At 35.6% G+C, this 15,000-nt stretch overlaps 1 protein-coding gene across 4 annotated transcripts in view; it reads left to right on the top strand.

Moving 5' to 3' along the window:
* Nucleotides 1-15,000, top strand: part of LOC136825786 (potassium channel subfamily K member 18-like) — a 248,885-nt gene that overhangs the window by 173,264 nt on the left and 60,621 nt on the right. For all 4 annotated transcript variants that reach the window (XR_010849458.1, XR_010849457.1, XM_067082676.1 and 1 more), the window contains 3 exons: nt 5,799-5,959; nt 6,710-6,947; nt 8,501-8,639. Coding sequence is in view for 2 of the 4 variants with exons in the window: in XM_067082676.1 (XP_066938777.1) it covers nt 5,799-5,959; nt 6,710-6,947; nt 8,501-8,639 (538 nt within the window). In the remaining 2 variants the exon portion in view is untranslated. The remainder of the gene's footprint in view (nt 1-5,798; nt 5,960-6,709; nt 6,948-8,500; nt 8,640-15,000) is intronic.

Below are 15,000 nucleotides of genomic sequence, written 5' to 3'. Positions count from 1 at the left end.
AAGAGGCAAAAATGTGTTTGTTAGGAATGTACCTTTTCCTTCACGGATGGTTTTGATGCGAAGAGTTATCGCAGATTTTTACCACCTTTGTTGCACTTAGGATAAATATTAATTTTGGTAACACACTTATTCATTTAACTACATTATAACAATTATAAGTTCATTTCAAATGCTAGTCAGTGAAGGCCTATGATTCCTTAGGATTATTTTAAAGTAATTCCTCAGCTTACATTTTCTCTTTTTTTTTTCTTCGCTTTTAACAGATACCCGAAAATTAATTCTTTCCAACCTTTCTTGTGGGAGGATCTTATAATGTTAAAACTAATTCAGCTAAACTGTAAACGATCCGTAATAAAATTACTAAAACTGATGCGGCTTTTAAGGAAAATACAGGTGACCGTGGTCATTGTCCCTAACCATTCCCTTTCAGGATATTGACCAGAAAAGTTAAGTATATCTTAGTTTAACCAGACCACTGAGCTGATATTGACCAGAGCTGACGATATCTGCCTTTGGCAGACAACAACCAGACATTCCAAGTTGTTCAGGTTTCAGGTGGGGAGACTTAGGAAAGCTGCACTGACTTTTCAAATAATAATGAGTCTTTTCTATCCACCTTTTACATGATAAACTCTCTCTCTCTCTCTCTTTTCTCTCTCTCTCTCTCTCTATTTAAAAATCTCTACGGTCTGCAGTTCGAAATCTCTAAGGATATAAAAGTGACTATTTCAAGTTCTAGCTTAAATCCTGGAAAAACCTTGACTATATCGGTAATTGGAACTTCTTATTTATCTGTGGGGAATTTTCAGTTCTGAAAGTGGATGCTAAGTTTCTACTGTCTGTTTGTTTAATTTTTGCAATATCTCATACAGGTCCTGACTTTTGAGTTTATAAACCATATTATGCATACACACACACACACACATATATATATGTGTGTGTGTGCGTGTATGTGTGCCTATAATAATAAAATCCGAGTGGATCTTGTTTGTCTGGCCCGGGTGGGGGCGGGGTAGGTAGGGGATCGGGAGGGTAGGGGAGACATGACACACCCACCCTACTCCTGCAAATCTGTTTGTCCACCCCGGATGGGCGCAGGGTAGGTAGGGGACCGGGAGGTTAGGGGAGTCATAACTGGCAGCAATATATGATGAACCCATTGCAAGTTGATCATTTTTGATTGGCAAAGAGAAACAAAGAAATCGTTGTTTCAGGTAAGGACGAACTGAAAAGCGTGGCTTTGCCAAAATAAATTAATAAAATTTGATTTTGTAAGCTGTACTGACATACAGAGAAGTTGCAAATAAACTGTGGTAATCTGGTAACAAAGATGATTTAGCCAGTTAGACGTCAATAATATTTTAACTATACTCATCTTATTTGACACATTTAATTTGGTTTTTACTCATATGTAAATCACGATTACCAATATACCATCTATGAGTTTGTGTGGGTAGTTGGTGTTTCTACAATCCATTAATCCTCCCTTACAGGGGAGTCTTTCAGAGAAAATAAAATTCTTATCTCTACCTTTTCCAGGCGATTCAGAACCCGCTATTGCTAGTAAGTGGAGAATAAAAAACGTTGCTTTTTGCCTTGAAATACGTTGCACTGAATGTTGCAAATCCGTAATAGATATGTATCCTTGTAATAGTTTAGAAGTGGTAGATTTCAATTTGTTTCTTGCAATTTGTTATCAATATAGAAATTCTATCTCTCTTTGTATTTTTAATCGCTCATAATTTTCTTCCCTTGGAAGCTGATTTTTCTGTCCGCATATTTTCCGTTTTTTGATTACTTATTGATATTCTCTCCTTCTTGGCCAGATATCCGTCCCTGAAAGTATCCTCTTCATAATTATATCCTCTTTCCTTCATCTATCACCTTTCTCTTATTCCCATTTCCTTATAACATTCGTCTGCCATCTTGTTTCCTTGCCGCGAAGAGCCCCATCTATACGAGCCCCAGTTCTGCTCACGGTTTGTTGACATTCTATGGGGAACTAAATCACTCTAGACATCAGACATTTCCCTTCCCTTTCAAGGCAGTTTCTCTGATATATATAAAGCCTCCAGTTACCTTGGTTAAGAGCCCCGCGTTCCAGAGACCATAATCTATAATAGCGATCCTAAAAGCGATGTTCTTTATGGAATTATTTATATGGAGTGATAAAATTGCTGTGCTGACTGCTTTTCCTAAAGCACTTTCTTTGGTGAATCATGCTCGGGAAGAAAGGATAGCAAAGCTAATTCGTGGTAGGTTATTATATGGCAAATGTTGTCTGCATAAATTGCAACCACACGATGCAATAGCAGGAAAATAAAAGAGTCAGAATTCAAGTAAAAAGATTTTCAAGTTCAATATTAAACAAAAAGGAAAGGCTTCGAATATCTTACACGTAAATCCTTTATTAGCAGTTAATGTGTGAACACGGGAGTGAATATTGCTTTGCCATCATCTTGACCCAGGCGATATTAGGAAAAAAAATGCTTTTTAGTAAAATTGTGTTGAACGACTGTTAATTCGTAATCAAGTCTCATATAAACTTCATAAATGAATAAAACAACATAGATGTGCAAAAAATCCATTGATCCAGATCAACTGCTTCAACTTCCCACTGTTATTCTTCTGTCCCTGTCCTTATTTCATTTTAACTTTCAGACAATTTATACTAAAAATTCGCTGATCATCGCAGGTGAGAATCTACATACGTCCCCTTGAGAACTTCTGAAATGTATTCCACTCATAGATGTTGCATCTTGCATATGAACTGCATGCAAATGTTTCCTCCCCAAGCAAGCATACATTGCATGGCGTTAATCATGGTGTTTGAAATGTATTAGTAAAATGAGGGATATTCATATTGATCTGTAATGAACTTTGTTTTTTACTGTGCACTACATTTCTTTTCTATTTCTTCTATAATTTCTTTGTCTTCTCTCCAGCGTGTATTGCAGATACTAAATATATTTTCACCAGTGCCGATTCTTTAGATTTATATACACACACACACAGGCACACACACACAAATACACAACCACAAATATATATATATATATATATATATATATATATATATATATGTATTATATATATATATGTGTATATATGTGTATATATATAATATATATATAATATATATACAGTACATATATGTATGTATATATACATGTAAGAGCAAAGTGAAAAAAGAGAGTGCATGAACTTTTACCATTACTTTAAGGCAATTTCAAGCAAATGCCATAAAGTAAATCTAACATTCTTGCGCTTCTGCCACTATCCTCTTATTATATACTTTTATATAAATAAATATAAATATATATATATATATATATATATATATATATATATATATATATATATATATTTACTCGTATATATGTATATATATGTGTGTGTGTATATATGTATATATTCCGGATAAACTGTCAATGCCTGAGATTATTCAGCAGAATATCCAAATTATATCGAGAATCTAGAGATTATGAGAGACATTGCTGTGTGCCACAGAAGGCTTCAGTCGTATCCATATTTAAAGGTATCGGACCTATGCATGGTACGAAATGACTTGAAAAAATTACCATGAAAACAATATTACCATAAATTTATACACGCACATCACATGGTGAATGGGGAATCTAAGTTTTAAACTTGCAGATGAATATTTTTTTTACAGCTTTCATGAAATCGTACCCTACCATTCCTGAAATAACTACAAATTAATAGTGTAAAATAAATGAGATGTGTCATACATACAAGCACGGCTTTTGTAAACCTAAACGCTGGTTGCTCTCAAAATTGAATATTTCATAAATGCAAATATGGAGATTCTGGGACAGCATTGAGCCATGACAGACTGTTGATATATAAAATTCATAAACATGGTCCTGTACACACCCGGATGTACCATGTACACTGGTGCTGTAACATGAAGCTCTGTAAAGAGTGGGATTCACATTTTTAGTTGATATGAAACGTGAAACTTACGTTTCTGTGCGAAACAGATACTGATTCTTTTCATGTTGATTTTGTTGTTTGATAATATTTATCTCTCTTTTTTTCGTTTTTGTTTGCCTGTAGTTACCATTATATGTCTTAACTAAAAGTCCATCACTAGACGACGAACGAAATAATATTCTGTGCAACATCATACCCTTTTTCCCCACCCTTTTTCACCCTAGTGATGCAGAATTACTCCGTCTCATATTTTCTGCACCCTATCCATCACCATTAAAACAGTGTTTCTTAATGTTTTGAATACACTTATCGATATAATTTTCACATTTCGTCCACTGCATTGTTTTGGCGATCCTATTTGACACCTTTTTACCCGCACCCTATTCATCTTCCAGTTTTCCATATCCACCTTATCTTTTTTACCACACTTTGCACAGACCCATTTTTTCCAAAAACCTATTTCTCACTCTTCATTTTGGCCCAGCTTTTCCTACATTTTATTCATCCCAGAATTTCCGCTGTCTCATGCATCGTACTCTCCGCCATCCAGGTCATGGACTCGACCAAGGTGACAAGCCAGAAACTCATCGTGGACGTCGAAGCTACAAAGAAAATGGTTTCTGCTTTTCTTAAAGCCGTAGCCTAGATGTTGATATTCCATTTCCTAACTGTATGCTCCTTTCTTTTTTTTTTTTATCTAGCTATGTACATGACACTTGCCATTAATAGACTATATAGTCAGGTAGGTGTGTGTCGATTTCGAAATATGAATAGTAAATTACCTTTAGTAGTTCTTCGTCATATTTTCGACGAATGAAGTAAATGATCAGCTGATGTAATTGACATATGCGGTGTTCCAGAAGTGCATGCACTTGGTTAACTATGCGAGGGATTCCTTACAGCTTTCGTTCAACTTCTGGGAATGAAGTCGTTGAATTCTTAGTGGTCTTATACCAGAACTGAACGAAAACTCCAGTCAATCGTGTATTCAGTCGTCTATTTTAACAAATGCATGCTGTCTGAAGTCATTACATATATCATTTACATCATAGTGTAGTCTATTTTCCTAATGTAGTGTTGATCCTGGATGACACAATTAGACACTGTTTTGTAGTAAACAAATAGTACCAAACACAGTACATTCTTTCCGTGATACTTTTAGGCTGTGAAATAGAATGTAGATTTAGGTTGTGTATTTAATCATATATTGACGTAGTTTATATCTAGAGGTACGACCAACGTAGTTTTTCATTAGCTAAGGTGCACTAAAGGTCAGTAAAGATTAGCATAAGGAATATATGATCACAAACCTAGACTGTTTTTGGATGATAAACTAATCAGTTAGACTAGCTCCTTCATGCACACAATAAATACTGTAATACATGCTTATGTATAGTGTACGTATATATGTGTATGTCTATATATATATATATATATATATATATATATATATATATATATATATATACTGTATATATGTATATGTATATATAACCCAAGATAGAAAAATTAGAAAAGAAAAACACACTAACAGAACATTAATTTCCACTAATACTGACATACCTACGACACTACGATGGTTCATTGCACAAAATGACACTTAGCAAGAATTTACTATAATCACAATTAGAATTCAAATTAGGAGTCAAAGGAAATAGACTGAATTATGGTGGTCGCTGGTAAAGGAAGAATATACTAAAAGATTTAGGTCTTCCGTGTTCTATTTTTGACTATTTCAGTCCTCTCTTAGACAATCTTGAAAAGTTATTGCAACACGTAAGCAAAACACGCGCTCCATTTCCTAGTGCTTATCACGCATTCCTTTCCCTTTCTGAACGCAGGTCAAAGACAAGACAGTTTCCGTCACGGGTCACGTGAAAGACGCCAGCCAATGGGTGGCCTCGCAGACGTCCAAAACGGCCAAGGCCGCCATGGAGCAGGCCAAATCGGGCCTGAGCGTCGGCGAGAAATTCACGCTCTTCGCCGTCGAGAAAATATCGACGTAAGTTTAATCTTGAAATGATAGACGCTAAGGTTGCTCTCATGGGAAATAACTGTTCAGTGTTTATTAGCAGTTGTAAATATTTGCAAAGACTTGCTGCTGCTATAAAGAACAGTATCAGGCTTGCCAACAGCTTCTTCATGGAAGACGCAAAAGAATGTAGTCGCCTCTCACTGTTATTAGAAGCCAATGTAAAAACACTGTATTATCTTTAACTACTCCTATGTGAAATTTACTTAGCTAGCCAGAAAATGCATTTGAATTCCTGTTTCTAATAATTAAACACTGAATTATCTTCATGATTTACTTGCCAGAAAAATGCATTTGAATTCCTGTTTCTAATAATTAAACACTGAATTATCTTTTGTGAAATTTACTTAGCTAGAAAAGCAATTCCTGTTTCTAATAATTAAACACCGGACTTTCCTTAGCTTTCATTTAATAACTGAACACTGAATTATCATGAATTGGCTCGTATGTGAAATTTACTTAGCTAGCCAGCAAATTCATTTGGATTCCTGTTTCTAATAACTGAACACTGAATTATCTTGAACTGCTCCTATGTGAAATTTACTTAGCTAGCCAGAAAATGCATTTTAATTCCTTTTTTTAATAATTACTGACACCCAAGATTATACTTCTAATGCAATTTCCAGTAGCTCTGTTTTTTAAGTGGCAATACCACGCCTCTCCATCCCTGTGCTGAAGTGTCTCACTGTGTCAACTAAAACCTTTAAATTTATCTTGCAGACTTTCCCGAAGGGGCTTCACGCACGTCTTCATGTTCCTGATCCTGGCCGGCTACACGGCTCTGGGCGCAGGACTTTTCATCCTGATTGAAGGGGGGCCAGAAAAAGCGGTACTGCAGGAGAACGAACACATCTACAGGAGCTTGGAGAAGAACGCCACGGACGAGAAGAATCGGCTGATTCAAAATCTCTGGACGAAAAATAACAAAAATATTCGGTCGTGGGATGTCTGGCGATCCGTGAGTATTTTTAGGCAGTGTCGATAGTACGACGAACTGATTACAGTAACGCCTCGGCTTAACGGACCTCGACTTAATTAGGACTTCTGTACTCATCAGCTACCATATTTGGTTATTTCTTCCTATGCCACCATTTTGGATGTGATAAGTTTGTTAATATATCTCTTAAATTGATTGTTAAGTGCAAAGTACAGATTAGTAACTATGTGGAATTGTTGTTGAATATAAGATCTCTAGAAAATTTTCAAGTGCAGGCTGTACTATATGGTGTCTGTTGCTTAATAGATTTTGTTACTTATGGGCAATTAAGGCCAGAACCCTTGAGTGTCTGTTAAGTTGAGGTGTTACTGTAATTCGATCCTATCTCCTTAGTGAGATCCTTAACACCTGCAACTTTGTCAATTGAAATGTTCTTGGCCACGTCTTTCTTTATAAGAATATCGGTAACTATATATGAATAAAATCAATTCCCAAAGACCAGACAAAAATCAATCAATCCATTTCATAGCTAGAGCCATCTTGCTTCTAACTCTGACTGGTTTCTTTCCTATCGAGTAGTCATTAATCTCTTCTTTTTGAGAAAAGGTTTCCCGTTTCCCCATCAGTAACTTCTATCATCATACATCTGCGCTTTTAGGCATCAGTGGAATTCTAATGTAATTTTGTGCGATTCTCTGTCCGTTCGAGCGAAGCCATCAATCACCTGAAGAGTGATTGAGGTTGGGGTGCAAAAGTGGCTTTGGCTCCGGAAGTGGGTTGATGAAGATGATGTGAGGAGAAAGTGCAAGAACTTTTTGATAAAACCTTCCAATCTGATCAATAATGAAGCAGAAGCGGAATGTGTGATTGCTTGAGAGAATTATGGCTAATGATTAAAAGACTAATACATCGTAAACTGAATATTAGTTTCATTGCCTAGTGTCATTTTCATTGATAGGTAATACAACATTTGCAATTTTGATATTTGAATAGAACTTCTACCAGTTCCAAATCTAAATTCCGCAACATATTGCACTGTTCCCATTCTAAATGCTTCTTCTTCTTCTCAACTTAATCCCTAGTCGGGGTCGTTGTTATGAAGAATTCCACATACTAAACGCAAAATCTGTAAAATTCTTATAACTTCCACCCTTAAATTTCAGAAATAGTAATTTAAATATCTCCTTCACTAATTGTAAGTCTATAATCTGTCACTTATTAACATTTTAAATGCAAAATCTAATCAAGATAGAATTCATGGCCTTCTTATGCCAAAAATTTTCTGATAACATGTTCAGTGGTTTTCATTAAAGCATAATATTATAAAGACATTAAACTTCTAATCTTTATTTTTTTTTTTTTTGAGCAGTTAAGAGAACAGATGGACTGTACGAGGGACGTGAGTTATGTTAGCACAGGAACAAAACATAGCGTCCTTGAAAGGAAGGGCGGTTGTACAGTACCTGTTAAAATTTTGAGGCAGGCACTCTACAGAATAACAATGTTGACATAGTAGATGATACAGTAGACGTATAATAGTCCACGTTTCCCTGATGTTTTCTGTTCCCCATCAGGAAGTGAAAGTGCTGATAGACAGATACGAGAGTTTCTTGAACGGCACCTTCATCCAGCAGCAAGAATCGGCTCCTGTTGACAAGACTTGGACTTTCTGGAAAGCGATGTTCTTTTGTTCAACCATCACCACAACGATTGGTGAGTTCATTCAGTTATCACCTCATCACCTCGAGGTTTTGAAAGTCGAAACCAGCTTTTCTCTTTTTCTTCAAAAAATACAGTAGTTGTATGTTATGCCTATGAATGACATCCGCGTGACAGGTAAGTGTCATTTGCAGATAGCAATGACTTCAGTCCATCTGTCACTCTGCCGTAACTTCAATAAATTGTAAGTAGCTTTCTTATTCACCCGTAACGAAACCAATAAGAAGAAAACAACAGAAAGTGTGGAATTAACCGCTTTCCTTTCGCGGTCATATTATATAATTTACCCGTTACTTTTTTATTCCAATCAAATTCACAGAGATACAGATATTTTCTGTGGTATAATGTCCAAAATTGTATGGGAAAAGATGCAACTAATAAAACTGAGTAAATGGGTGAAAGTATCGCATATTATTGGTTAGCTCAATTAGGTTCATAATTGCTTCAACGGATAATTACAGAACACACGGACGCACATAGGCCAGTATTTATCCCATACGCCTACAGGTGTGTATTATTTGTAAACAGGTGGGTGTGAGAAAATGAATTATGATACTTTTTATCCGTTTCAAAAGAGTGCTCCGATAAGTGCAACATATATATATATATATATATATATATATATATATATATATATATATATATATATATATATATATATATATATATATATATAATATTACATACATATATATATATATATATATATATATATATATATATATATAATTTACAATTTATAATCATAAACAAGAAATCCTTCATAAATTTTGTCAACGACACAGCTGCAATGGAGTCATTAAGGCATCTTGTTGTTTGTGTGTGTGTGTGTGTGTGTGAGAGAGAGAGAGAGAGAGAGAGAGAGAGAGAGAGAAGAGAAATTAAACTTGAAAGAGAAGCTGTTTATAGGCGCAGACTTTTAAGTTGGCGATTACGTAATTACAGAATCATCCAAGAGCTCAAGCACAATCAATAGAGAATTGTGTAACAGGTCCCGCGCTGCTGGTGGCTGCTCTTAGAAGTCAGTAATCTTTGCGAGTTAAATACGCCTACCTCGCTCTGTATTGTTTATTTCATGAATTACTAAAACTGGAGTTAACACTAAGCTATAATATTTTGGGAATTAAAATTACTTGTTTCTATTCACTCGTCATTATCGTGTAAGACTGAGTGGGATTGTATTCGTCCGTGACAGAATTCAGGTGACATTTGTTCATATACTCTTTATTTCTGGCGTGGTTAGAAACACGTGAAGACTACTGTAACTGCTTAACGTAGAGTGATAAAGCGCCGTGCATGGTAAACTGAAGAACATCAATGCGTATGGAGCAATACAATTTGTCACAGAAAATGGGAAAGCCAGACCTCGACCTGGTGGCGGGTTAGCGAACTACGAGTTCCTGATCCTCAAGTCAAGTGTAGGTGTCGAGAAAATTGGTATTTTGTGCATTTATCCAATCGGTGTTTTACCATACAAGGGTTCAGAATGAAGACACGCCCTTCTCTGAAACTTTCCGAAGGGGTGCTACGGTGTGTCATGTCGAAGTGGCTGTAATAATGCAGTGGCGGCTTAGTATCACACAACCGCGGTTACGGCGACCTATCCCAGCTCTTCTCAGTCTCAAGGACTCATGACTTAGTATTATCCGCTCCTTTCAAACGGTGTTTCCTTCCGCGTTTTTATTTACCGTTGCCTGTCACAATACAAAGTGTACTGAGGACGATATAACTGGCAAGACTGGTAATTCACGGTATTCGCACACAGGTGTTTTCTTACCTGTGCGTTTGGGAGAGCCAAGACGTCGTTCGCAGGTGAAGGTGGTATGTATCATGAATCGTCAGTACTCCGAAAAGACTGCAGTGGTTAGTGAACACGTACTTCTTACCTGCGGATTGCAAAAAAGTGATTCATTTCTTTCCATATTTAGCAGGATATGCCGGTAAACTTCACCTCCTGTCTATATATGTCCTCGTCTTGAATGTTTATTGATGACATGATTGTTAATATAATAGATTCGCCAGCAGTTAGCTGAGTAAAACAAAATACACCGAGTTACTCAGTGTAGTGGGGTTTTGGGAGGGGTGGGCTTACGGCACGTGCTATCATGGGGTTGAGAGTCATCAATCTACTGCCCCCAACCCCAACACACACCTTCCCTTTCCCCTCTGAGTGTTGTTTGCCGTGCTGGTGATTCATATTTTATGCACATTCATTTCCCTACGAAATCTTTGTTGTTTGTTTTTTTTTTCTTTACGTTTTTATTATTTAAGATAAGTCCAACACATACAGGGTAAATGATATAAGACAAACCGTTCTGTGAAATCCATGGTGACGTATTTTACATGAAATTATCATTATTTTTCCATTATAGACAAAATACAAGAAACTTCTGTCATTTCTCATAATATTCAATTGGAAAAGAATTAATATTGTACGTTTCTTCACGTAATATAGGTGTTAATCCCAAATGTCTCATGATATGACATCCTTAAGGTCGAATTTAAAATCTCATTTCCGTCCCTGTAATTGAAAAGTAATTGGATAGGGAGACTCTCTCTCTCTCTCTCTCTCTCTCTCTCTCTCTCTCAGCTGTGGACTCTCTTCTCACGTCCTGTTTTAACCACGGCATCCTGCCTGTTCCCAGTTCCAAATTTTGGATGGCACCTGAAATGCTGTTAAAAGGAAAATATATTTTCAGAACATCTCCCTGACATTTTTAGACATATCTCCTTCAATGAAAATTTAGATTCTGGTTATATCTGCTATTATCTTTATTCTTTTGAATATCGTTCATATTATCTTTATTCTGGTGAGCACTTCTCTTATTATCTTTATTCTTAAATAAGCCAGTTCTTGTTTCTAAAGATCTTGTTAATACCATCACCACAACTAACATTGCTAATACCTCTAATGCTAATAATAAATAAGATTTTCAGTATATTTTAAATTAATACTGTAATCCATATCAATTAGTAGCAGCAGTATTCAGATAGTGATTGTTGTGGTGAAGTATTGGTATCAGTAAAGGTAAAGAGAGACAAACAAAAGATAGAAAATAAAGTGATGAGGTTTTCACGACACGTAGAAAACAAACGAAAGACTTCATGGCAAACGGAGAGCCAATTGAGTATGCGACCTTTCAGTTCAGTTCCAATAATCATCTGTAAACCTTTCAGATACTTTTTTTTTTTTGCTGTAAAACACAACGCCATCTCCTCAAATGCTGTTCAGAGGTACCATTGAAATGAATTTCACTAATATCAATAGCTTTCTTTTAACAATGCTTGTACTATTTACTGTGAATTTTACTAAAAAAGTGTACATAAAATCGTGTCAAAACATTTTTGGATTACATTTTTCTTGTTTATTACTATCCATATACATGTCCATATTGCGGGCAGAGCTGGTGGTTTTTTCTGATTCTGTACAAAATTATGGTAAAAGCATAAATCATATGTTTCTCTAATGATGCTGTATTGATTCCACCGGGCAAATAAGGCGTTATGCTTATGATGCAGGGGTGAAAGCAAAAATGACAGACTCTTCACTGGAATATTTCGTATCACTTGTAAATAGTTTTCTGCTGGTGTAGCTGAGAAAAACAGCAATGAAAACTCATTTCGGAACCACTTATAATTTCCCCTTTCCCTGCTTAGTTTGAACGTAATCTTTGTGAATGCAACCGATTACCCCATAAAGAAGCTCCGGTAGGCAGGAATCCTTTAAATGAGTTCGAACTGCTCTTTAAGACTGACAGTGACTTATGCCGGAGTATGTTCATGTTCCTTATATTTCCATTGTCGTTTCCTTGGTGTACCTAAACCAGTGTTGGTGAGTGAGTGTATGTGTGATTGTTTGTGGTATCTCTTAATTTTAAGACAACACTTTTCCACTCTGTAATGCCTCTTCTTTTGTAAAAGAAATTCTTTGCCTTATATATATATATATATATATATATATATATATATATATATATATATATATATATATAATATATATATATATATATATATACGGTATATATATATACAATATATGTATAGTATATATATATATAGAGAGAGAGAGAGAGAGAGAGAGAGAGAGAGAGAAGAGAATAACAGAATATAATAAAGGCTAATGGTCTCAGAATGAAATATTGAATGCAGACCTGGGTCGATGCAGTGAATGTTTTTCAGATTTGTCAAATATGGATGATAGAAGAGAGGTAAAGATGAATGGTTAGAGTGTGAAGGGAGTTATTGTGAGGTTTAGAATATTGTTGAAAGTGACTATAGATTGCGTAAGGAGGCAGTTCAGGAGCTGAAGAATGGAAAGACATAAGAAGCTGATGATATTACGCATGCGCAGATTGTTTGTGAGGTATGTCTGGATGAAGGAAATGTTCCAGAGGAAGGCTGAGGTTAGAGTGATAATTTGTTTCCACTAGATAAAATTAAAGGTGATAAAGAAGACTAAGAATTATATATGTGCATAACATTACTTATCAGGTTTTTTATTGACAAATAACGGAGGGACTGATAAGGGAAGAACATTGGAAGTTTAGGAAAGGAAGCTGGATATTTGGATTGAGTGATTGTTATGATACAGTTACGTGAGAAGTCTGAAAGTTAATATAAAAAGCTGTATGTGGTATACATAGACTTAGAAAAGTTTATGATAGAATCAATAGAGAACCAATGTGGAGGGTGTTGAGAATGTATGATACAAAGATTAGTTGCTGGGAGTGATTAAGCTTTTATGATGTAAGTGAAGCACATGATAGATAGAATATGTTGGCGGGAGATTAGCTGGTTTAATGTGTCTGAGGTAGGGCTGTGTTATTGCACATTGGCTCTTCATTATCGTTATGAATGTATGATGCAAGAACTTAGAGAAAAGATAGTAAATATTGCTGGTGCAAAGTTGTCACTTCTAAATCACACAACTTTGCACCAACATTTGCTATCTAATGGAGTGCAAAATGTTTTATGCTTGCAAAACTGTGCTGTTTGACATTATTGAGAAACAGAAGAAACTAAGTAAGGTTTTAAAGTGTTTACGGAAGAAGAAAGTTTAGAGTTAATGTGAACAGGCATTAGGATGACAGTATATGGGATACCGGATAATGGAGCAATCCACGTTAATATGAATAGTGGAATAATGGGAGTAATGAATTCATGTAGGGTATTTAAGAGTAACTATAACGGATGATGTAGGACAAGAGAAGTGAGTTACAAAAGACATGAATCAAGAAAGGTAGCAACGTGCGTGCATAGGATTAAGAGGGCACCTGAATTATCTCTGGAAACCAAGGTGTGGATATGTGAATGGCTTGTTGCCCTAATTATTAGTGAAGTGTGGACGATGAATGCAAGAAAAAATAATTTGAAATTGTGAAGGTCATGTGGCATGAGAAATGTGGATAGACCTAGAACAAACAGTAAAAAAAGATTAGCATATGGGAAGGGTACATCAGAGTATTTTGAGACCGTTCAAAATTGTGGAGAGAATGAATGGAGATAGCTTGATGAAAAGTGAATAATTCAAGAATGTTAGGGGAAAGAGGAGGGGGAGGAAGACCTAGAAAGAGATGGATTATGATGTCAAAGAGGCATTTGGGGCGGAGTAGGGGATGGGTCAAATGTCTTTGAAGCGCATGAGTGCATGCAAGGTTGGGTGAATGGCAGTTTGTGTAGTGAGACACGACAAGCTGTTGATGAGCTTTCTGTTTAGGTGCGTGAAGCAGCAAAAATCGTTGAAATGTTTTCCGCACAGGTTCAGCTATGGTTTATCAGCTGAAGCATGAATGTGGCAGTGAATGATGTGTTGATTATCTCTACAGGCATTCCCTATTAGAGGAAACGGTTTAATTTATATATATATATATTATATAAATGTATATATCAACATATAATAATCATAAATATGTATTTAGTATACACAGTATTTAATATATATATATATATATTTATATTTTATATATTTATATATACATGCATATATATAATATACATATATATATATACATTTATGTATATATGTATACATACAGTACAGTATATATATATATAATATACATACATGTGTATATATATTATTATATATATTTGTGCGTATAAAATTTGTCACTTTCATGAATGATTACTGCTTTCTCATCGCTTATTTCATGGTTACCTTTCTCTATTTTCCATAGGTTTTCCTTACTCGACTTAATCATGCTAAAAAGAAAACTTAAGCCTCAAAAGACGAACAGTTCGATGAAATCACTTCCGGAAGCGGTCGGCGGTTTTTAATCACTACTTTCGAGACTCGCCAACCGAAGTTAGCTTACACAGGGGAAAATTTTTACCATAATGTGTGTAGAAATGTAGA

The sequence above is a fragment of the Macrobrachium rosenbergii genome, chromosome 3 (genome assembly GCF_040412425.1).
Source record: "Macrobrachium rosenbergii isolate ZJJX-2024 chromosome 3, ASM4041242v1, whole genome shotgun sequence".
Lineage (NCBI taxonomy): Eukaryota > Metazoa > Arthropoda > Malacostraca > Decapoda > Palaemonidae > Macrobrachium > Macrobrachium rosenbergii.
The sequence above is the reverse complement of the archived record's forward strand: the minus strand, read 5'-3'. Positions and strand labels throughout refer to the sequence as shown.